The 24,927-nt window shown below is 53.8% G+C and overlaps 1 protein-coding gene across 3 annotated transcripts in view; it reads left to right on the top strand.

Moving 5' to 3' along the window:
* Positions 1-5,474: 5,474 nt before the first annotated feature.
* Positions 5,475-24,927, top strand: part of LMO1 (LIM domain only 1) — a 40,629-nt gene continuing 21,176 nt past the window's right edge. Inside the window, exons 1-2 of one of the 3 annotated variants that reach the window (XM_027579026.2) lie at positions 5,475-5,675; positions 10,089-10,348. In XM_027579026.2, coding sequence (XP_027434827.1) covers positions 10,324-10,348 — 25 coding nt within the window. In that variant the 5' untranslated portion in view covers positions 5,475-5,675; positions 10,089-10,323. Of the gene's footprint in view, positions 5,676-9,822; positions 10,349-24,927 lie in introns of those variants that run through there. The other 2 variants (XM_027579028.1, XM_027579027.1) reach the window with 2 other exon arrangements.

Here is a 24,927-nt window from a genome sequence, read left to right as displayed (position 1 = left end):
TTAAAAGCATGTAAGGCTATATTTTTTCCTCTAAGTACAGCTGTGTCCCAGAAGTTCTGCATGGCACTCTGTGTTCTCTTTTTCATTTCTAGATGATTTGCAATTTCAGTTTTGATCTTATTTTTGATCCATTAGTAATTTTAAGAGAATATTTCTTCATTTCCAAGTAGCTCATGTTTGGGGCCTGGAAGTTAGTTTTATTTGACATTAATATTGCTTGTTTGGGAGTATTTCTTGTAAACAGCATTTGGCTATATTTTATTAGTTAACTTATTCAGACTTCTGTCTTTTGATAGATGAATGCAGTTAGTGTAATAACTAACAGTGTAATAACCTGATATACTTAGCTTTACTTCTTTTCTCTTTTTTTTTCTTTCTTTCTCTCTCTTTTTTTTTTTTAATTTGTTGGCTTGATTGAAATTCTGGTATTAAAAATGGAGTGGCCAGTTAACTGAAACAAGATGAAGAAAGATTTTAGAAGAAATATCAAGAGGTCAATTCAGATTTTAAAATTTAAGACGCCTTTGAGACATCCAAGTGGAGATGTCAAAAGAGCATCTGGAAATACTGGAGCAGAACTCAAAGTAGAGATCCTAGCGAAGGTCACACACATTGGCAGCCATGGATGGCACCCCAGGGGAAGGTGTTCTAAGATGGCCCAGGACCCAGTCCTGAGGAATGCCAACAGCTAAAGACTGGATGAAAGAGGAGAGCCAGCAATAGCTAAGGTGAAAGGCAACATCTACTAGGGGACAAGGAAAACTCAGACAGCATGTTAGTGTAGGGGAAAATCATGTTCAAGAAGGAAGGAATTAAAGGCATTATTAAATGCTGGGAGGTCGGGTCAAGTGAGGCCTGAAAATAATCCCTTCGTGTCATAAAAGTCACTGGTGACCTTGGCAAGCCTTGTAGAGACCTGATAGGAGTGGGTGCGGGGAGAGTGGGTGGTAAGGAAGTCAGACAAGAAAAGGGAATGGGTAGCAAAGTATCTCAAGAATGATGTACAGTCCAGGGACTGTTTGTTTTAGATGAGACACCAGACCTTTTTTCCATGCTATGGTAAACTGTCCAGCAGAAAGGGGAGATCGAAGGGGCCAGGAAGAGCCAACAGAACACCTTGACAGGTGGTAGCAGGTGGGCCAGGGCACCTGCTGAGGAATAGGGCCCAGGGAGGAGGATGGTCCTATTTGCCACTGCTTTGGGAGAGAAGGTGCATGTGACCAGGGGTCCGTTGCAGATGCTGACGATAAAGGTAGGAGCATAGACTGGAGGCAGGAAAGGGAAGGCCTTCCTGTCTGATATCTTCTCTCATCTGAGTCAGGTCAGAGGTGATGTCATCTGCTGAAACTGGAATGGGGCAGGAGGACCAGATGGCTGGGGAGATGAGAAGGAAATGAAATAGAAGTTCAGGAGCATTGGAGAGCAAGCATGGCCTCAAGAGGCCCTCTAAGGCAGGGAGGGGCAGTGGAAGGAAAGCCTTTGATCTGCCTGATGACCTTGATGTAGTGCCCTTTGTGGCTCCTGCCGAGCTCCACTGCCACCAGGCAAAGCTGCCAGTGAGGGCTGCTCCCCTCTCATTGTTCTGGCTCTTTCTTGCTCACACAGCCTTTCCCTTCATGCGCATCATGACAGGTTGGAACATAAAAGCCATACAAATACCAAGTGTCAGGTCTCACCCATTTACAATAATTAACCCCCAAATCTGATCCTCTGATTCTCCTCTTCAGGAACCTCCTTTCCAAAAAGTTGTGAGACCTTCTGGGAATGCTTACCCGTGTAACCCAAGTACCTCTGGGCACCATGAGAATTTGAGTTCTGGAAAAAGTCACTTTCTTTCTAACAGTTCCAGCATTGGGAGATGGGGTTAGATGGGCCTGAGGTGTAGACACCTCCTGTGTAATTAGAGCTGCTGTCTTATGCTCCTGCCATCTTGTCATGAACTCCATGCCTGTGCTTCTGCCAAGGCCACCAAGCTGCTGACCCTAGCTGCTCTTAGCCTTTTTTGACCCAGCATGGAGATACCCCCTGCTCCTAGTGACCAGCTCTTTCAGAGGGGGATCCCATAGCAGAGCCATGAGCCCAGAGTGACTGGGTTCCTCGTTTCTACCACTGCTCTCCACTTCCTGGGGTGCTAGTTGGGAGTGCGTCAGGCCCAGCTTAGCACTGTACCTGGAACTTAGCCCACCAAACTCCAGGCCTTGTGGTTCTGTCTGGTCCTGTCCCAGGAACCTCACTCTCTCTCTCTCCAACATGGCCCCTATTAGGGACCTCGGTCTTCATGGTAGGTCTGTCCATGTCTGAATCTCAGCTGTGGATTGAGTTCAGTGTCTTTCACCAGGGCTTGGGGCTGGGCTTCTATTTCAGTATCCCTGACCACTCCGTGATGGTTAAGTTCTCTGAACTCTCTTTTTCTCTATGACAACTAGGAGAATGGTCTCCTAAGAGCTCACCAGATCCTTGGTTGGGGGGGTGGGGCAGGGCACAGGGATGGTTGGGGGACCTCTCAGGCTGGCTTCTCTGAGTGTGAACTCTGGCCAAGCAGAGATTCTCAATTGCAGGGCCATGCTAGCCCACATGGGGCCCTTGCACAAATTAGAAAAAGGTGCTTTCTCTGAGTGGGTGCAGCCTACACCAGGCCCATGGTTTAGAAAGCAGAGAGAGGGCAGAATTTCAGCCCCCTCCTGCCCCCTTGGCCAGATGCCCTACTGTAGGAAACAGCTATCCCTAATGTAGGCAATGGCTATGCCTACCTACCCAGAGGACTAAACACTATGGAGATCCAAATATTGGGCCCACAGAGAAAGCATGTTCCTGGGCTCCGGTCCCATGCCATCTGAGATCCTGGGGAAAAAAAAAAAAAAGATGATGCCCAAGTGTTCCTCTTTCTGAGCCACCATTCCTGTATCTAAAGTTCAGGAAAGCTGGGTTCATTCCCCCTGCCTCTGCAGCTTCCATTTTCTCCAGTGACCCAGTGTAGACTCTTTTTTATTTATTTATTTATTATTTTTTAAAGATTTTATTTATTTGAGAGAGAGAGAATGAGAGATAGAAAGCACAAGAGGGAAGAGGGTCAGAGGGTCAGAGGGAGAAGCAGACTCCCCGCCGAGCAGGGAGCCCGATGCGGGACTCAATCCCAGGACTCCAGGATCATGACCTGAGCCGAAGGCAGTCGCCCAACCAACTGAGCCACCCAGGCGCCCCCAGTGTAGACTCTTGATATTGTATCTCTCCTTCCACTCCAGGGGAGAGCTGAAACACTCCCCTCGGGGGCTGATCTCATCCCCCAGGTCTCAACTAAATAATCCACACACCCCTCAGCAACGACAGCCTTCACACAGAGACACCCACTTAGAGGAACAGAGAGGAGCTATTTCCTTAGAGGATTTTGAGACACGGGCCAGGGCTTCCTAAGCAGAGGAATTCCCTGAGCGGAGTCCCTGGAGCCGGAACCTGCGGGGTATGTTCAGTGACAGGAAAGTAGTCCAGAGGGCGGGGCAGGAGTGTAAAGGTGGTTGCTGGAAATCAATAGAGATCAGTGGAAATAAGGGGGAGTGGTGGTCACAAAGACTTCTTCAGATTTTGAGGAAGGACTTGAAATGATAGGATAAGTAGTTAGGGTTTTGTCACGAGGGCAGTGGAGAGCCATGGACGGTTTTTGAGAAGGGGAGTGGCAGGGTCAGATGCTGACAACAGGAAGCTGACTCTAGCGGCCTGTGCAGGACGGTGAGGAAGAGGGCTTGCCACCCCTGGGTGTGGTGTGGTTACATTCAGTGCTAGTGGAAGACTGCAAGTAGCAGACTTGGAAGATCATTCTGAAGAGCACCTCTCCGCTCCCCTCTTCACCCAGTTGAGTATCATTCAATCATTTCACAAACTTTTCAGATACTGTGTGAGTCCAAGTGCAAGGACAGAGGAGGGCAGGGAAATCAGGTTGCGCCTCCCCTTCCCACTGCCACCCCCCCCCCCAGCCTTTTCTCCACCCCTCAGTCAGAATGTGTTTTGATAAGTGGTGGCTTGGGGACAGCATAAGGGTGACAAAATGTGCCCCTCCCCACCACCAATTAAATTTTTTAAAGAGCTGCCATGGAAGGAGCGAATATTAGTTTCCTGATTTATAAAGCCAAATGGATTAAGCTCATTCATTGCCTGAGGAAACAAAAAGGAAATCTTCAATACCTCTGTGCACATTGAGAACAGGAACAATACTGGTCTTTAGAAAGCAGAAACCTAATTTGGGGGAATCAATTACCCTCTGTGTCCCAGCCTCTGTGAGCTCTCATACTCGTTCGCTCTCAATAGAGATTTCCTGGGAGGTAAAATGTGAAGTTGGTCAACCACAGACACACCCTCGGTTCAGCCTGGCAGACAGGAGGGAAGAACTAGGCAGAGGGTGGGTGGAGTCGGGTGGGGGTGTGCCTGGGTGGCAGGCATCTGTGGAAATAGGGGTAGAGACAGGGGCGGGGAGGGCTGTAGGATAAAGGCTGGGAATAGGGTGGGGTGGGAGGCAGTACCGAGATGGGCCAAGGAAGGGGAGCATGGGAACCTGGGGTTTAAAAAGGGGGTGGGCTGGGGGAGCCTGGGGTGGCGGGGGAGGGAGAAGCATAGCCCAGCCAGTGCAGAAACACCACCCACCACTTCCTGATCCTCACATTTCTCTTCTGTGTTCTGCACTTAGCCCGTGGGCTTGAATGTGCAACCGGCAATGCGGGGCAGTTATGAAAAAAGAAAGGGGATGGGGCGCCCACCACAGTAGCGACGGAGTCAAATCCACAAAGTCACACACAGAAGCACTCACAATCTCAACAATCCTGCCCTGGGTCTCTAACCCTGGCCCGCAGTCCCCAGACCCAGAGCCACACCCACAATTGTGGGTGATTGCACTCACAATCACACGCACGGATCCCCCACTCACACCCGCGCGGCCACAGACTCAAACTCCCACCCGCGATCGCACACATTCCGCCACCCCCACGCTCACACGGCGGCTCACCACCCCACACTGCCCTCACTCTGGCGTGTGGTGACACACACACACACACACACACACACAGTCGCTCACACGCACACACTCTGGCTGTGCTTTTGTGTTTTGTCAGAATTAATGAGAAAAGTTCCCGTGCCCTGCGGGTAATTAGTGTCCTTGGAGTTAAATAAGCTAATGGCGGGCACCTCTGGCCCAAGCAATTATGTTTGTGTATTGAATAATTGATTCAAAGGGGGGAAGGGCCGCTAATCAGATCTGAGCATAATGAATTGATTTAATTAACAGGGGAACTGAGGGGCCCTGGGAAACGCAGGCTGCACTCGGCAGAGGCTAGCGCGGCCCGCGCGGACGGAGAACCGGCGCGCGGCGGCGGCGGCGGCGGCGGCGGCGGCTCCGGCCCGGCCCGGGCAGCGGCTGCTCGCGCGGCTCCGGCTACACCGCGGCGGACCGACGCGCCCCCGCCCCCGGGACGCGCCCGCCCTCCCGCGCTCCCTGCCCGCGGGGCTGAGCTGCCGGCGCCGGTCCGCCGGCCCCTATCCTCGGCCGCCGCTCGCGGGCGCGGAGCCCGCGCGGGGCCGGCGGCAGCAGCGCAGGCGAGAGGCGGCGGACTCCTAGCCGCGCGCCCCTCCGCGTCCTCGGCCCGTACCGGGCTGGCGCCGCCGGGAGACCATGGTGTTGGACCAGGAGGACGGTAGGTGTCCGGGGTCGGGGGTAGGGGAGGGCGCGGGCCCTGCTGAGGCCACTCCGCTCGCCTCGCGGCGGCCGCGTCCCCCGCGCCGGCCTCGGCAGCCTCGCGCAGCTCGGCCGCTTCCCGGAAGCGCGGCGCTGGGTGTACGCGCGGGCGTGCGGGCAGGGGGTGCGGGGCGCAGCCCCAGGGTTCTTCAGCCCCGGTCGGGAAGTCCCCCGGGCCGCCGCGAGCCCGCCAGCCCCGCACGCTCCGGCCGGGAACTTTCTGTCTGGCTCTTGCCGTCTCGCAGACACAGGGAGTGCCTCTGCGACCCGCGCCGCGGGCTTCCCCGCAGTGCCCCCAGCCCCCTGAGTCTCCTATGCTCCCTGGATGTCTGCGCGTCCCCTCTTCCGCCCCCGACTGCGGAACGGCTCCCCCAGGGAGATATCCAGAGAACCTGCGGGCAAACCGGCACGGTCCTGGGGTACCTCAGATCTGGAACTTCATAGCTGCGGGATGGGTGACATTGCTTCACCCCTGGCACGGTTCCCCCAGCCAAGTGTGTCGGGAGGTGCCCTGCTGGCTAGGGTCGGGCCCTGAAACCAGAATATAGGGGAGCTGGTTTACCTTGAAGCCAATGAAGTTTAAGCTTCATAGTCCTTTGGTGGTCATTTTGTTAGCAGGCTTGTATTCCTTTTCTTAAAGAGCACCCCCGACCCCTAAACTGCATAAGTAAGCTTGGCTCTCAAAAAATCTGGATCCACCCGAGTCCAACTCACAGCTTTCCCACTGTAACTACCAATCTGCAAGAGAAGACACAGCCTGGCTGCCCCATGGGACCATCCCCAGGGGCTAGGGCAGTTCCTTAGTGCCCCGGGGGATGAAGCCCTGAGTAGGAGGCTGGGAGGCAGCTGCTGGTGTGCAGGGAAGGGCCTGGCTGCCTGACCTTTCTCTCTGGCCCCACTAGTCCCTTGTGCCAGCCTACCATCTCCCACTGTGGTCTTCAACTGTCTTGGTTTGCCTGGAACCGTCTGGTTTTAGCACTGAAAAGTCCTGCCTCCTGGGAAACCCTTCAGTCCTGGACAAACCAAGACAGTGGGTCAGCCTACATCCACAACCTTCTCAGAGCTGCTTTGCAGTGGTGGCTTGGCCTTCTTCAGGAGGATGGGAGAGACTTGCTTTCTGGGGGGCAGATTTGGACTAGGCCTCCACCAGGCCTAACAGATGATAACTGCAGCTTCCAAGAAGGTCTTCCAGAAACCAAAGGGGGAAAGTTTGTCAACTATGTACTTCTCCACTCTAGCTAATTGCAAATTCCTGTGTTTAGGCTGCTTTTGCATTAGTAGAAGGCAGAGCAGGGCATCTGAACTTGGCCAGCAGGCCTCCTGATTGTACTGCAAAATCTGTAGGGTCACTTGGACCTGTCAGCTGTGGCGGCCATAGGGAAGGGGCCCTTGTCACTCTAAATACCTCTGTGAGCTTCACCTGTGAAGCCAGCTTGTAACGCCATCTTGGAGACAGCTGCACTGTGTTGGAAGCAGGGCCCTCAGGCTGAGTCACATCTGACAGCCTCCACTGAGTTCTGGAATATCTGGTCTGCCCAGGCCCTGGGGCAAAGAGTCTCCCCCCCGCCCCCCTACACACACCTCCCAAACCCAGTGCAGGAGCCCTTCCTCAGGACTTTCCTGCCAGGTGCAGGGACAAACTGCTAGGACCTGCCCCAAACTTTGAAAGGCAGCCAGGAGCACCCCCTTTCTCCTCACCATAACCTGGGGGCTGATCAGCTGGTCTGCCTCTGCTGTCCCTAGAGGCATTTCAAGGACATTCCAGAGCACTCTTGGCAACGTTGACTTGAGAGTACATGCTCATTGCCTGTGGACTGTGTTGGGTGAAAACTACCTCCTCCAGCTGCAGGGGATCGAGGATTCCACCCTGGTGTTGCGGGTGTGCGCCTGGACCTGGAGACAGCTCGGGTGGGGGTTAGGCCCAGGCACAGGGTTTACCTGCCTGCCCAGCAATTCCCCATGAGCTGAGAGGGTGACTGCTGGTTGGGTGAGGCTTATGTCTGGCCCTGTCCATCCAGCAGGCCCCTTCCTGGCTAAGAGCTCCAGTCACCTAAACGCTCCACGGCTTGCTGGGTAGCTCTATAAAGTGGAAGGCCTCTGTGGAGGCCCTTTTCCAGATCACTGTGGGAGCTCAATGCTCACAACTAGGGGTGCAGAGAGAGCTGCCTGTGGACACAAGCAGCCCTTCACACACAGCAGCGATCCCCTGCTGACATACCCTACCTGCTTCTTCAGCCCCTGGCTCAGCACCCCAGGCCTGCTCCTGTCCCTGAGGTGGGGGGCACAGGGCCCCCGACTCCCCAGAGGGATGCTGATGGGTTGGCTGCTAATTGGAGGCTTGGGGGAGCTGGTGTTGGGACAGAGCCCCAAGCCCAACACATGAACAAGAGAGTGGGAAAATGCCTCCAGCTAGTCAAGTCCTGGTTTGTGGGTCAGGGCCAGGCCCTTGAACGGGAGGAGGAGCGGCCCTGGGACTTGAGAGTAAAGGTGCAGCCCTTGTGGAGGGATCAGGTAGCACAGAGGCATCTACAGCCAGAAGCTACCCCTTGCCAGCCTGTCAGGCCCATTGCCGGTGACCCTATCTGGCCCCCAGCTCCGGCTGGGGTGAGGGGTTGGTACGAAATGTGCCCATGGCAGTAGTGCCAAAGCCTCCTTCAGACCCTCAGGGTATAACTTGGGCTGCAGTAGCAGGGGAGACCTCAAGCTCGCAGTCCTGAGGGACAGTGAGGCTGAGCAAAATGGTATATTTAACATCAAATATACTCAAGGACTATTAGGATTAAGTATTCAAGATGAAGGGGAAAGCGAAACCCTCTGAGCTGCGGATAAGGCATCTCATTAGAAGCAGCCTCTCTTCTATTTTCTCAAAGCCTGACTTCCCCGCTTAGGCTAGAGGAAGATGGGCTGTAGCCCCACTCCCCCATTTCCACCCCTGTCAGGCACCCTGCTTTGGAGCCTCTCGGGGCTTCAGGGGCACAGCCTGGCCTCCAGGTCTCATGTATATTCAGTAAGTCCCCCCATGGTTGCGGTGCCACAGTTTGCAAGGCACATTCACATACATTAGCTCATCTAATCCCCACAGCAACCTTGGATAGCGGAGCAGGTCTCCCACTTCACAAACAGGGAAACTGAAGCCCAGACAAAGTGATTTGCTAAGGTCCACCATTGGTAATAGGCAGAGATGGGATGAAATCCCAACTGGTGGTTCTTGCCTTCTCCTTGCCTGGGTCTAGTCCTCAGAAGTGTCTGGCAGGGATGAACCTCTGACACATCTTTTTGAAGCCCTCCTTGGCCTTTAGAAAATCCATTAATATTTCCATTCCCTCTTGGAACATGGTACTGTCAAGAGGGAAAAAAAAAAAGCTCTTGGTATTTAAGAGTGGCCTTCCTAGAGTAGGCAGCCTGGGCACTAGCCCCAAGGCTCTTGGGGAAAAGTAGGGTTCAGGAGGAGAGGAGATGGACACTGTCTTCCTTCCTGCCTCCTGAGTTACAGAGCAAGAATTTTCAACTCCGAAATAGCTGGAATCTTTTGTTCACTGTGGTTTTGCCAGTGTCTTAGAATAATACATGCTCAATAAATAGTTTTGGAATGAGAAAAACCTTCAAGGCCATGCTGTGCTTGCTCAGAGAGAAGCTGAGACAGGATCCTGCTCCCTATGGAATTAGGATGCTCTTGGGGCGGGGGGTTGCTGGGGTAAGGGTGATGCTGGAAGACTCAAAGTGGGAGAGTTTGTACCCTGCAGAGTGTTAACTTTGCCAGACAATCCAGGAGGCAGCCAGAAGCCTCCAGCAGAGCTGGTAGGAAGGAAGGGTACGAGATCAGAGAAAGATCGCCCGGATGGGCGGGGAGGGGGGCGGTCAGAAACTAAGGCTGAGGGGGTGGGAGTGGAAAAAAGCGTGGTCCACTGGACAAATACCTGGGATGAGGACCCTGGGTGCTGCGCGGAACTAGGCGCCGAGCTAGGGCCGAGCGACCTCCAGGTGGCGCTGCGGAGCCGGGCAGCCGCGCGTCTCCACTCCCCATTAACCCGGGAGGGAGGGGGGCCTCGGGAAATGTGTGCATTTATTCAGTAGCAGGAGTGCAAACCTCATACATTGAGGGAGAAAGGCAGCGGGAGACGGCCGCCGAGATTCCCCCATCTCTTTGAATATAATTTTAGATTGAGATTCAGATTAAATCCGAGGCGAAAACACTTTATGAGGCTGAAAGCTGTGTCGTTGCCAGAGCCAGGGTTATGAGCTATCAAATGCAATTACATTAAGACAGATTATACTGGGCAAATTGAGCCATTTAGAAGGTGAGAATCAAAGAAACGGCTCTGATCCTCTCTTCCCCCTTCTCTCTCCCTCTCTCTCTCTCTCTAAATTGCAGTTCGTAGTTCCTTGCAATTCTGAGGCACAAAAGTAGGTGAGACTGCTTTTGTATCTAAGAAGTGCTTCGCTCCTGAATGTAATTCTAGCTGAGTGCAATCTAGGTTAAGAGCCGGACAAGCGGGTAATTAGAGCCCGCTCGCTGCCCGAGGACCGGCCGCCCCGCCGAAGCGCGCCCGGAGTCGGCGCCCTTCTCCCGGCCGAGCCGAGCTGCGGCTGGACACGGAGCGCCCGAGATGATGGTGCTGGACAAGGAGGACGGTAGGTGGCGGGCAGGGGGCCGCCGCCCCGCACCCCCTCGCCCCCCGCTGCGGCGCGCGGGAGCACACGCTGGGATGCAGACGCGGGCGCGCACACGCCGGGCTGTGCCGGGGTTGCGGGGGGCGGGCGGCGGGCGGCGCGCGGGGGTCGGTGGGGGGCGGGGGCAGGGGCGGCCAGGTGGGGCGGGGGGAGGGGTGAGGGAGCCGGCCGGCCGGCTCCGGCCGCGTGCAGGCTCCGGTCCCCTCAGATCTCGGCGCAGTGGCGCTCCGCGCGCTGCGTCTGGTCTTTGCGGCGGCTCCTCTCACCGGAGCCATCTCCCTCGCGCTCTCCCTCGCGCCAGCCGGGTAACCCGAGAAGGCCGGGAGCGCCGAGCAAATCAGGGGCTTGGGGAGAATCGGACGCCAGAGGTTGCGGCCAGCGGGCGCGCGGGAAGACCGTGCTGGCCCCGGGGCGCCGGCGGGCGAGGGGAAGGCCTACCGGCCCCTCGGGGAGACAGACGCCTCCTGTGCCGGCCTGCTGTCTCCCCGTCCCCTGAGCGCGCAGGCGGGAGTTTGGCCCAGAGGAAGAAAGTGTCCCGCCACCGGCCGGTAGCACTCGTGCCGGCGAGGCCCTGGAGAATGACATGAACCTGAAGTGATCAGGAGCCTCAGTGCGCCCCAGAGGTCAGAACACAGGGGCCCATGGTGGCTGCAAGCCTCTAGCACGTGGTCCCAGAGACCCCAAAGCCTTCCTGACTGGAAGGGTCCTGGTATGTTTAGGGGAGGTTGGGGAACGCAGCTCACTTAAGGGTAAAACCAAGTGGGTGCCCCGTGACCCAAACACAGATGCGGGCGGCCAAACAGTAGCTGTTTCTTGGCTGGCCCCGGGCCCTCCTGCCCTGTAGGTGAGGGTTGCCTGGTGTGTTGGTGTTGTAGGGAGATGAGGATGTAATTGTTGGCACCCATGCTGTCGCCTGATTTCTACTGGTAAGGAGCTGAGAAGGTGGTTTGCACGTGTCACCAGTAATCCTCTTGGATTGATGGTGGTGGCCATTCTCTGACCTTCTACTAGTGAGTCTCCCCTGGGCCTGGGCCTGTGCCTGGGTGAGTGGTGTTACTGACATGGTTACTTGGTGAAAATTCCAAGTTAAGTGACTTGATCAAGGTCACACAGGACGTGCACTTCACCGCTACCACATGTTGGTGCCCCTAGCCTCCCCACCACCTCTGAGACCTCCTTTAGGGAGAGGCATTTAAAGTGTCTGGCCTGGGGGTGGCATGTGGGGGAGCCTTGAAGGCTGTTTCTCAGCATGTATACAGTAAGAGAGGAAAGGGGCAACTAAGTGCTTCTGGCCAAAAGAATGCATTTGCCGGGGCCTGGCTGGGGTGCGACCTCCATCTCTAGTATGCTCTCAGCTCTTCAGAGCCCTCTCTCCAGGATCCTTCTGGGGGCTGTCAGAGGACTAGGCTTCTGCAGTTCTGTATAGAATGACAGGGAGAAAGACCCGGTCAGGCCAGACCAGGAGGGAAGAGGCATTTTGTCGTGAGCTCCCCAGGTTCTCTCAGACCAGTCATGCCCAGAGCTAGCCTTCACTTTCCCTCTTGGTAAAATGAGGGGCTTGCAGAAGCCAGTGCAGAGGACCCTTCCTCGGTGTGTGGAGGTACTCTCCCCACAGGGAGATGTGGACCTCAGGGTATGTCTTCAGCCATGGTCATTTGGCATGCTTGTTCCCCAGGCTCAAGCCAGAAATGGAGAAAATCCAGGCCCTATACGTGGGAGGCCTCAGGCAGGGAGACTGGTCTCATGCAACAAGATGACCCCACCACTGCCACGTAGGTAGTGCTCCGGGCAGGCACCCCCGAGTTCCTTTGAGTTCGGTGATACTCAAGATTTTCGGATGAGCCCTGAATATGAATAGATACCTAGAGGTCATATTTTAGCCAGTATCCTGCCTCCAGACAGCAGTGCACCACAGCCACCCTGGGCCTCCGTGTTTCCCCTCGTCTCCACCAGATCTGCAGAGGAGAGCTCATGATGCCCCTCAGTCCCCCACTCAGCTCAGTCTGAACAATATGGTGCCCCCTACAGTTCATACCACTGAGCTCTGGGGCCCAGAGCACCAGGAAGGTAGTAGGCAGGTGGGGCCCTGAGGAGCCGTTTGATACTTGTCCTGCCCAGCCCAGAGGTGTCCTCCAAAAGCAGTCCTCTGCTCATACATCTGCCCTCCACTCCCTGTTAGAGTCTGGCCTCCCCTAATTCCAGGAAACCCTGAAGGTGGCAGGGTTTCCTGGAATTAGGGGAGGCCAGACTCTAACAGGGAGTGGAGGGCAGATGTAGGTGGCACCTTCCATTGGGGAAGGGAGAAAGGCTCTGGATCGACTCCGAGGCTTTCTCTCCGAGCCGAGAAAGGCTCTGTCCCTCCGAGCCTGCTGCCTGATTTCTTCCTGGCACTTATGCCCTTTCAGCAGGTGGCCCTCTGGGCTAGGTGGCAGCCTTGCCCCCCAGGGCCCCCAAGAAGCATATCCCTCTGGGATGCAGCACTGCACCCTTTGTCTGGCTACAGCAGGGACTCGGGGCTCTTATTAACCACCCCCAATGCCTTTTCTCCACCTGACAGCATCTTGTCGGAAGAGGCCGGGGCTCCTCTGGTTGAAGTCAGGTCTGCTAGCTGCCGAGGACCAAAGCTCTTGCTCTGCTGGGCTGCAGGGCTTTCATGTTGCACTTCTGAAAGATAATAAAATATCAATCGCTTTGCCGTAGCAACGGGTTTAAGAGACTTTCTGAAGTATTGAATCGTCAGAAAAAAAATTTTTTTTTTTGCTTTTAAGCACAGTGCATTATTAATAAAGTAATCCATTAGGTCGAGCAGTGAAGGGCCACCACAGAGAGGAAAGATCTGTTTTGCAAATGGTTAAACTTCTGGTTTTAAGATTAATTGCTTTCATTTGGACGCTTGCTCTTGGCCTAACCATCTCCACTTTACTGGAACTCAGGGTCCGGGCTTTCTAAATACCATCGGGCCTGCCTGTCAGCAAAGGAAGCCCTGCTCCAACTTTCCCAGAGAAAGAGCCCTTCTTTTTCCCTGGCACGGGTGCTTGAGCTAGCACTCGGCTGGGGGCCTTCTGGGGGGGGGGGGGCTTGCAGTCTCCGGGGAGCAACGGGAGCTCCTGCCCTGAGAACCAGATTAGCCCTCAGGCCATTGGAGAATCGGCCCTTGAGTACTCAGAGGCAGGCAGCAGAGGGTCCAGGCAACCCCAAGCACAGGGACAGCCTTGGGTTATGGGGGGACTGGGCAGGAGAGGATGCAGTGGGTGCCCTCTTGGGGGTGCATGCTGGAGAAAGAGGTAAGCGGCCTCTGCAGCGGCCCCGTAGGAAGACTGGGGTGACCATAGGAAACAGCAGGCGGGTTGCAGAGCTAAACACCAGACATGATTCTGAGAGCATTTTGAATAAGTAAAATTGCCTAAGGAGAGTGGAGCTGGCCTGAGGAGGGCCAGACAGCGAGTCTTCAATTGTTAATGACCGCTATGAGTGTGGCCTCCGCAGTGGACCTGGTTCATCTGCCAGGGCAGGCTCTTGGCTATTCCTGGGGACTGACCAGCTTTTGCTCAGCCCTCAGCAGGACCTCCTGGGCTATGCCATCATGCCCCAGAGTACAAAGAGTCCCCGGGGTCTCTCCTAGCAGAGTGTGACCGGGACCCTTCCTGGCCCCAGAGATGGAGGCAGGGAGTGCGCCCTGATGCTTTTCCACGCCAGAGACCCCAGGGGGTCGGCAGGAAGGCAGAGCCCAGCAGGCACCCGTGTCTGCTGAGGGTGTGTAAAGGCCTGGTAAGCCTGGCAGGATGGGGACCAGGCCTGACACTTGCCCGGGGCCTAGAGGAGGAGGGTCTCCATCTGCATCTCCACTACCACTCGCAGCTCCAGCAGCAGCTACCTCCTCAGCTGCTGGGCACGAGGCTTCACAAATCTTGAGCAGCATGTACAGCTGCTTACCCTTCCTGCCCCAATTCAGCCTGGCAGAGAGCCTATAAAGACGGGTCTCCCTCACCCCCTCCTGGAGCCTTGGGTAAAGAAGCAGGTGCTTCTCTCTGTTCCCCGCTCTTCCGTTCATTTGCCCACACAGAACACTAAGGGGGTGGGGGGGGACAGGGAAACAACATAAATTGGTCTGTCGTCCAGAATCCATGTCTCGCTAATGTACCCAGATTAACTCAACTGTAAATTGTCTCCTTGGATGGCAGTGTCTTGCTAAAAGTTTCCCATATGATTCATGATTTGGATTGCTTTTAACGGCTATTGGCTAAGCAAGCCGGTGACTGTACAAGGTGATGCAATTGGCATTAGTGAGGGGAGGCACGGGAGCGTGTAATGCAGTCAATACTGCATTAACTACTGATGCCCAATTACAGGGAGTGGGAGAGAGCTTTTCAGGAGCATTAGGACTGGGGGAAGCTGAGATCACTGGCCGCCACTCGCCTAAAAGCTTCACCCTTTGCATGCCGGGGCTTGGTGCTGATGTGGCCACTCACTTGGCCTCTGTGGCTGCCTTTCTGTCTTACTGTCTCTCTCTTTCTGAACATGTCGCACAAAGATGCTTCTAGCACAAGTAAATGTGCATTCTCCTAGAGCTGGGGCCTGCCTCTCATCCGTCAGAGAGCTGCTTCCTCACCCCAGCCAGGGTCCCAGAGTCAGACCTGGAGGCCGCCCCACCCACTTCCATCTAAGGAGCCTCCCAGCAGGGCCCCATTTGTGAGCAGGACCAAGAAGAGATCTATTTTGGTCTCTCTCCCTTGGAACAGATGGATGATTGCCAGCGGGCATGGGCGGCCGCCCTTCTGTGGTCACGGGCAGAGGAACATGAGGTTCGGCCTCGGTGCAGTGGGCTGCGCACGCACGGCTGCTGGAGTTGGAAGTGACCATGGTTGGACGGGGCCGGGCCTTCTCTGAGCAGAAGACAGCGCTGGGGAGCCTGCTGAGGGGCATGAACCAAGCCATTCTGGGGTCTTCAGCAAATGTGGGCCCCCTCCAGAGCTGCCCCCAAGGAGCCGGCAGGCCAAGGCTGCTGTTCAGATCCACCTCCAGGGCCCAGAGGAGCCCCTGATCAGGAAGGAGATTGGAAGGAGTTAGGGGGGAAGGTAGAGAAAAGGGCACTGGTACCACAGCGTGCCAGGAACCAGTGGGCTGGCTGCGACCTCCACCACCCTGCTAAGCTCTTCAGGTCCAACATGTCCACTGTGGGTTTGTGCCCCATGCCCACCCAATGCTTGGGTTACTCTGCTTCTCTAGCATCTCACCTCTACAATGAGAACAGTTGCATCTAACTGGTTGGGTGGTTAATGAGGATGAAATGAGATGATGTCCATGTATACACTTGATAAACCAGGAGGAAGCCTCATGCTTGTGTCAGGTGACATTGTTCTCCATGCAGTTACACTATGATCAAATAATCCAGTGCCCAATGTGGTGCCTTGTTCACTGCCTTGTTCATTCACTGTCCCTCTTCCGGTTTATCCAGCATGACCACTGATCACTGCTGTCCAGGAGGCAGGCTGACTTCACTACTTACCACTGACCAGATCCCCAAGGCAGGTAGCGTTGTAGGAAGAAGCCTCCAAGACCACTCTCTGCAAGCCCTTCCATCTACAGGGGGACAGTCGAGGCTGAAAGTGGGCAGGAGAGTTGCCCGGGCTCATGTAGGGAACCCAGAGCTTCAGCATCTTTCTGGGTTCTCTGTCCGGCTTCCGTGCCCTCTGATCTTTGCCCTGAGGCATGATGACCTGGGTGGTAGAAAAGTCCGATTAGGAGGGACATCACCTGTCCTGGTGCTAGGTGCCTGAGCATCCCGGTTGTGGCTCCAGCCAGCCTACTGACAGCCCACAGGACACAGTTCTGTCCTCAAATGTTAGTCCTGCTGGCAGGTGCTGATGGGCACTAACCTGGCCTGGGTCTTCATGTACTAGAGCAGCCCCAGAGGTGCATATGGCAAGTAGCCCATCCTGCCTGCCTGCCCTGCCTGTGGTGGACACTGAGGCACAGAGGGCATCCTCCCCCTCATCGGGCTTAACTCTTCCCAGTGCTGCTAGAGTGAGTTGGCCTGGCAGGCCTGCCCTCGGGATAGGACCACACCAGTGGAGTCAGCGTGTATTGGCCTACAAAAGCTGATCTTACACTGTCTTCCTAGCTCTTGAGTTCGGTGGCATCACACTGGTAGCAGGAAATCAGCCATGGTGGGAATATTAACCCCATGGACCTTGGCGGAGCCAATTGTGAAGTGTTTATCAGCACACAACTGGATTGCAGTCATCTGGGGCTCTGGCCCCACCTATTTCTGTTCTGCCGCCGCCTGGCCTCCCCATCCCACCTGGCATCTTGCTCCTGGTGCTCACTAGAGCCAGGGCCCTGGTCTGTGCTGCCCTGGCGTTGTGCGCGAGACCCGGCCGTGCCATGTTCCAGGCAGACCCCGCGTCTACTGCTGTGCTCTTGTTTACGGTGCCCACCCCCTGCCTGGCATGCCCTTTCCCCTATAGTTGGCTTGCAGGAGCCTACGGATGACCAAAGCCTCTTACCGTTCCAGGCCATGCTCAGAGTCACATTCACCCTCCCTTGGTGGTCTCTTGTTGGAGCGCGTTCATTTTGTGTTTTGTCTAAGGCAGGCGTCCACAGTGGCCAACACAACTTGGGGCGAATTAAAAGCAGGGGGTAAGAGAGGACTGAGCAGGCTGGTCCAGGTTGCAGGGGCAGATGCCCCAGAGTGCAGGTCTGCTGAGTCAGATTGGGTCACTAGTTCCTACCTCTTCCCAGCTGAACTTCCTTGAGTGGCCTACTATCTTCAGGCACAGCCTACTGGCATGCTTCAGGAGACCCGGGTGCTAGTCCCAGCTGACTGCGATGTGACTCCAGACAACTTACTGGACCTCAGTTTTCACATCTCTGTAATGGGAGCAATACCTAACTGGCACCTAATGTCCGTGTACACACTTGACCAACCAGGAAGCCTCATGCCTCTGTGCAGTGACCTTGCTCTCTGCACAGATACGGTGTGATCTCTTTGACCTTAGCCTGTCAGTGTTTAGGGCTCATATAAACACACTTGTTATGTGTGAACCCTTACTTAAAAGTAAGGTGTTGTGCTCTGCACATGTATCAGCAAGTTATTGCTGCATAACCAACCGCCCTACCCCAAACTCAGAGGCTCAAAACAACAAGCATCCATTTAGCCCTTGAATCTGTAGGTCAGTGCTTTAGGCTGGGCTTGGCTGAATGGTTTCTCAGGTCTCTGCTGGACTGTCTCATGCCTGGCAGATGGCTGATCTCCTGGATGCTGGGGGTACAAGCGTCCATCATCATCCAGCAAGCTCTTCCAGCGTGTTCTCATAGTAGAGACGGGTCAGGAGGGAGACTGGAAGTACACAAGGTTTCCTGAGGCCTGGACTTGGCTCTGGGAGGTTTTCGCTTTGACCACATTCTGTAGGCCAGAATAGATCCCAAGGCCAGCCCGAGTTTGGGGGTAGGGTGGGGGCAGTCAGAGTCTGCTCTTGAAGGGAGGAGGTGGAAAGTCACATTGCAAAGGGCATGGATGCCTACCAGCAGGAGGGGTAGAGAATTGGGGCCATTTCTGTACTCATTCCACCAAAGCATCTTCCACGTATGATCTCATTGAATACCCTGAACCACCTTCGGAAAAAGCCACACGTATTATCCTCATTTCACAGATGAGAAAACTGCTATCCAAAGAGGCTGTGTAATTGGTCGCAGGTCCCACACTTGCAAGTGCCAGAGTTCAGGCCATCTTTACTGCAGGGTATGCTCTGTCGCCTCTCTGTTCCAGTGGGCGGACTTGGGGGGGGGGGTGGTGCAGTTCAAGGGAGATGAGGAGGAGCCAGAAAGAGGATGGCTGGGGACAAGGGGAGGGAGGCTGGCTGGCCAGGGCAGTTTTTCCGGGGTTGCCATTGGAGGGCAAGCCTGGAGGGGAACCACAATGAGCTCAGCCCCCACTGCCTTCTCAGGCTTTTCCTCTCTGTCTTGTGATGCTACTGGATGGGTGGAAGGGGTGAGAAGCTCCGTGCTTACCCGAGGTTGACTCAAGCCTGGGTCTATATGCAGATGCAGCCAGGCGGGAATCAATTCATTGGTTAGCCCCTTGCCTCAAAAACGGGAAGGTAAGTGGGCTGGTGAGAGGCCTGTGTACATTCATAAACCAGCTGATTGAAAAGCAATATTTCAGATAAATACAAGCCAGTGATCTATCAGTGGTTGTAATAAAACCCAGGCTTCAGGCTGTGATTTTATTTTGAAATAATAAGAATTGCTTGATTCTTTTTACTTGAGTTACCATGGTAATTCCGGCGTGGAGCAGTGTTATATTGATTTAGAAAGTGGACAGTAATATTTCTTTTGTGTTATTCTGTTTCTAGGCCTTGATTTCTAATTTCCACTTGGAGATTACTTTTATAAATTTCTTAAGTCCTTCTACTTTTTTTCCTCTCATAGTATAATTTTCCTCTCATACGCCACTATGTTCTGAGCTTATTGGTTTGCTCTTATTTTAAATTAAACTTGCTGGTTTCAAATATTGAAATGACATCTTTGTCTGTGTTTGTACTTTGGTTTAGCAAAATATTACAGTCTGACGCTTTCTGCTTAATAATTTAAGGGAGGCATTCTGTCGGCCCTCACTGGGTGCTGATAACTTATGACTCAACCAGCTCCGGCCTTAAACTCCTGACATTTTAATATTGTGGGGCGGGAGCAGCCTCCCCTCTGCTTGGAGTCTCAGTGGAGAAACACCCGTGTGGTACCCCAGAAGGGAGTTTTAATAATTCAGCCTCGCTGGTTGGTGTGATGACTTGACGGAGAGTGGAGGGAGACCCGTTCTTCCTACGTAAGAGGGAGCAGCTCTGGCCTGGGCTCCTGCGGCCCATGGCTGGCACCTGCTTTGTCCTGTCTCTCCCCTCCCTGAATCTTTAAAAACTCCGGTTCCTGATCCCTAGTGTCTGGGAAGGATTGTGTGGGGGCTGCCAACGGGTGCCATCCGGATGCTTGATCTCTGTTTCTCAGCTTCCCCATTTGTAAAGCAAGTGGAACTAGTGTGGGCTTTGAGTCAGACAGACCGGGTTCAGATCCCACCTCTGCCACTTCATGATTCTGGATACTGAATTGTAATATCTGTTCTGACCGGTCAAATGGGTGTGATCACGACCGCCTTTTAGGTCTGTTGAGCCTTCAGTAGGCCAAGCTCCTGATGGTCTTACAGATGGTTGGTACAGTTCCCTAACCTTTGTCAGGTTTTAGTGAGGAGCAGGGGAGAAATTGGAAATGATTATACTTTGAAACACTTACTCTGCTCCAGACACGCGTGGGGTTTGGAGCCCTAGCAGGACTGCTCTTTGGAAAGGACCTGGGCCTTGGCTTCAGGAGATGGGTCAGCTCTGCCCACTTTCCCGGCCCGCCCAGCTGCAAGCTGGGGGAATCTGTCCTCTGGGCTCCTCATAGTACCCCACAGCAAGGACTGGACTCTGGAGGAAAACTCACAACAATATGGCTTATGGGGCTGAGATGGGTCTGCAGGGCGCCCCCTCTGTGGCCTGAGGAGAGGCCCCCCTCCTTTGTGGTATGCCAACGTAGTAGTGTATTCGCTACCTATTGCTGCGTAACAAATTATTTCACAATTGAGCATCTTAAAACAACACCCACTTGTTAATCTCATCGTTTCCGTGGGTCAGGAGTCCAGGTACAGCTTAGCTGGGTCCTCTAGCTCAGGCTTTTTTACAGATGATAATTGAGGCATTGGCTGGGGCCGTGGTCTCATGTCAAGATTCGTCTGGGATTTGAGCTTCCCAGTTTACTCTTTTGGTTGTTGGCAGGATTCAGTTCCTCCTGGGCTGTTGGGCTGAGGGCTTCCATTCCTCACTGACTGTGGATCAGGGACAGCCCTCATTTCTGCACCACGTGGGCTTCTCCAATATGGCAGCTTGTTTCCTTTAAAACCATCGAGAGAGTGTCTGCTAGCAAGCAGGAAGTCACAGTCTTTTATAAGATATGACACATCTAATCACAGATGTGACATTCCATCACTTTGGCTGTATTTTCTTCCTTGGGAGCAAGTCACTAGGTCCAGCTCGAACTCAAGGAACTGGGGGTATTACACAAGGTCATGAACACCAGAAAATGGGATCGTTGGGGACCATCTTAGATATCAGCCTACCGTGAGAGGTCAGCAAACTCTGGCCCCAGGTGGCCAACAGTTTAGCTGCCCCCAGAGAGAATGAAACATCAGCTCCATCCCCAGGAGGCCTGTTGCCTCTGCCTCACACCAGGGAAGGCCACGGATGTCTCAAAGCCTTTCATGAAATCTTCACAGCCCCCTTGGAGGCTGGGAGATCAAACACTAGCCCCATTTTGCTGAGGAGTAGGTTGTACTCAGAGAGGGAAGACACTTGCCTAGGATAGCCCGCAAGTCTGTTATGTGGCAGGAGTTGCAGATGAGAACTAGGCCTCTGCCTCCCGTGGGCCTAGGGAGGTGGTGGTAAAGGCACTCCCAGGCTCCCCAGCCCTAGTGGTGAGAGGCAATAGCCCTGACTGTAAGCACAAGCAGGGACCAGGGCCGGGGATGGAACTGCTGGATTCCTCGTGTCACAGATGGTAGGTTTGTGGAGGACACTGGGAGCCTGCTGCGCAGCTGTCTGTTACCCAGGGGCCTCTCTTCTCACTCATTGGTGACCCTGGGAGAGGGGACGGTGGTTCCTCCCTGAGCCAGTCTTCCTGCAACTGTTGGACTGAGGGCCCTCAACCCCTCCCTGGCTGTTGCCAGGCCAGGGGCAGCCAGCATCTTTGAGGCGGCCTGGGCAGAGACCTCTTGAGCAGCTCTTCACATGGGAGCAGGACTGAATGAGGCTCTCGTGTGGGCTGGAGCCCAGGGCTGGGAGCCAGAACTCCTGCATCACAGCTGGCTCTGCCCCCCACACCCCACTCCCTGTCTGTCCCTGGGCAAGGCAGGCCCCCCTTCTCTCTGGGTCTGTGCTTCACCATTTACATTCAGGGGTTGCTGGCTGCTTGCTGCCTAGTGGTACTGGGTATGGAGACATGTCTGTGGGGGAATGAGCGTATTGAGGCAAGGCCAGGAGACTAACCTCCTTGACGAGGTTTCTTTGTCATTCTTTGGTGTCCTGGGTCAGAGAAGTAGAGATCCCAGGTGAGAACATCTGTGGCCTCCGGCTCTCCATACTTGGTCTTGCTTACCTTTGAATCCAGGTGGGCTGTCTCATTTCAGCTATTCCCAGGAGAGCCTCAGCTAAGAGGTAGAGGGGACCCCGGAAGCAGGCCCAGAGCCTGGAGCCAGTGAACAAAGTCACAGCCTCAGGCCTAAAAGGACCCTGATTAGTTACCCACCCCCCACCCCCCTTTTATGGCAGGGAAACTAAGGCACCAAGAAGCATCTGGGTCCTCTCTCAGCTGAATGTCTCAGAGATACTTTTCTGGGTAGAAAAGTCTGAAGCCCAGCAGAGGCAGACTCCAGCCTATGACGGGATGCCAGAACTGTACCCCATCTCTTTGCCTGTTGGTCAGAGGCTGTCTCTTGCAGGGCAGCTCCTCTCACTCCAGCCAGAAGCTCTTCCCCATCTGTGAGGTGTCTTGGCAGGGGCTAAGGCTCTGGAGGAACAGAGGGCAGGGGGCAGCTCTCCCTCAGGTACCTGGTTCTGACCTGGTACTTAGCTCAGGTGCAGAGTGTGGACCTGCCTTTCTGCCCCATGGATGTTTTCACACTGTTCTTTGATCCTCAGAATGCTTTATCAGATCAGTGCTAAAATATGCCTGTGTGTGAGAATAACATCTCATTAATATTATTGAAAATGTAAAAATAAAAAATATGATCCAGGGAAAAAATCAAAATTGGTTGAAATAATTAACACAAAGCAAAACTGGCAACAGTTAAGACTGCACCTGGCAAAATATGTTATTGACTAAAAATTGATGGAGGAATCAAGTCTTCCTGAGAAAATTTAGATCTGCCAAAGTTGGCTCAGGAGATATGTTTTGGTAGAAATAATTATCACAGAAGAAATCTCAATGGTGTCAAAAGCTGTAGTTCATAGATTTAATATGAGCCAAAAACTGATCATGAACCAAATAGTCACTTTAAATTTAAAAATAATCGATCCCAATGAAAATAATTCCAAAAAGGAATTAAAAAAAAAAATTGTCTTAAGGGCCAGGAAAAAAAAAAAAGGAATTCTAGTAAAATAAAAATGGGGAAGGGGCAAAAAAAAAAAAAAAATCTTAGTTTAACACTAATGAATAGAAAATTGATCAAGGAATCAAACTGACTTAATGAAGCTCATTAAGAACTACTTTCTTGGGGCACATGGGTGGCTCAGTCGTTGGGCGTCTGCCTTCAGCTAGGGTCATGGTCCTGGCGTCCTGGGATCGAGCCCCGCATCGGGCTCCCTGCTCCGCGGGAAGCCTGCTTCTCCCTCTCCCACTCCCCCTGCTTGTGTTCCCTCTCTCGCTGTGTCTCTCTCTGTCAAATAAATAAATAAAATCTTAAAAAAAAAAACTTTCTTGACAAAAAATCATCAATGTTAGTATAATTCTTATTAAAATATATGGCTTGGGGCCAGTTCCTAGTAGTAGATGCTTAGCAATTATTTGTTAAGGGAATAGTGAGTGAATGAATGAACAGGCAAAGGAGGTTGGGAGGGGAGCAGAGAGGATCACAAGAAGTGCTTTGTCTCCTTTCCTTTTTTTTTTTTAAGATTTTATTATTTGAGAGAGAGAGCGTGCACATGCAGGGGGAGCAGCAGAGGGAGGGGGAGAGGCAGACTTCCCACTGAGCAGGGAGCAGGGCTCGATCCCAGGACCCTGAGATCATGACCTGGGCTGAAGGCAAATGTTTAACCAACTGAGCTGCCCAGGTGCCCCAGACTTACACTCTGTTAAGACTATTTGTACTACTCTGGCATGTTTTCCAGCACCACCCAGCAGTTCTCCAATTCTCAGTGGACACAGACTAGGTGTCCTACAATTTAACTCAATTCTGACACTACCTAGCATTAGCTCCTGCAGGTTTAAGGGCGCAGTCCCACAAGACTGCCCCCACTTCGGAGGCCAACCACAAATCCCAGTTGTCATCTCTACTTCTGACTGACCAGCTATAAATTGGGGTTCCCACAATCCCCTCCTCAGGTTAGAGAATTTGCTAGGAAAGCTCACGGAACTCAGGGAAACATTTTCTTACATTGACCAGTTCACTGTATAAGATACAGATGAAGAGGTATATAGGGCGAGATCTGGGCGGTGCTTCCCCAGCCCAGGAGCTCTGTCCCCGGGGAAACTGGGTTGCACCACCCTCCTGGCACCTGGATGTATTCACCAAGCCAGAGCTCATCAAGTCTCGTTCAAGAGTTTTTATAAAGCTTAATGTCTAGCCCCCTCCCTGTCTTTCCTAGAGGTCTGTCAGTGCGTAGGGCTGGAAGTTCCAGCCCTCCTATTGCTTGGTCTTTCTGGTGACCAGGACCCGCCCCACCCTGAGGCTAGCTGGAGGCCTCGCCTTAAGTCACCTCCGGAGCATAAATGCAGGTCTGCTCAGAAAGGGCTCCTCACGAATCACAAAAGATACTCCTATCACTCAGGAAACTCCAAGGGTTTTAGGAGCTCTGGGCCAGGAACCAGAGACAAAGACCAAATATATTATACCACAGTTACTCTGGGGAAATAAATCAAAGGAGATAACATTAGGGCAGCAAAAACAGTGCATGATGTGAGGGGGAAGCGTTCTTCCTTTTGAGCTTTCCAGGGTGTCCGCTCCTCACCCCTCCAGCCTCAGGCTGCTCCCTGCTCCTTCCTTCCTTCAGTTTCGTGAGCCTGCAGTCTGGGCATGTGAGGGGACGGGGTGCGGATGGGGGTCTGGGTGGTCAGAGAGGAGCAGCTGAAGTCCAGGAAAAGAAGGGTAGAGGGCATGGCTGGATCTGTGGCCTTGGGAATGTGGTGGCTCATCTGAGGTTTCCAGGGATCAAGATCCCGACTAGAGCCTCTTAGCGGCCAACAGCAGGGCCTGAACTTCTGGAGTTGAGCCCCAGGGAAGGCAGACTAAAGGTCCTGGCTGCAAACCGGACCTCACCTACCTCTGTCCCAGGGGCCCTTGCTTGCTCTGCTCAGCTTTGGCCTGAGGCTTCCCCTGACCCTCCCCTTCCTCTCTGTTGCTGCCCCATGACCGGACCAAGATCCTGGCTTTCCAGGCTCCAAAGGAATGATCTGAAGCCCATGGGCCCGAGGCAGGCAGGAGCACACCAGGGCAGGGAAGCAGCCAGTCTGGACCTGCCCAGCCACCCAGGGGCCAGCTCCTAACCCCTCTGCTTCGTGTGATCTGTCCTTAAGAGTTCCTTGGCCCTCCTAGCTCTTGGGCCAGTTTTCTTTCTCAGACTGGCTTCCATGAGAGCTTCTGATTCTGGGTAAGAGCTACATATTTCTACCTTATCTGTCTCTAATGTAGTCTGGCCCCCTAAGTATATATATAGCTAAGATGGGCCCTGAGAAGAACAGAATCTTTGTGTCTCAGAGCACCTCCGTGTGGTGCGAAAGAGTCTAAGTTCTTGCCTCTGCAG

This window comes from Zalophus californianus, chromosome 11 (genome assembly GCF_009762305.2).
Source record: "Zalophus californianus isolate mZalCal1 chromosome 11, mZalCal1.pri.v2, whole genome shotgun sequence".
NCBI lineage: Eukaryota > Metazoa > Chordata > Mammalia > Carnivora > Otariidae > Zalophus > Zalophus californianus.
The sequence above is the reverse complement of the archived record's forward strand: the minus strand, read 5'-3'. Positions and strand labels throughout refer to the sequence as shown.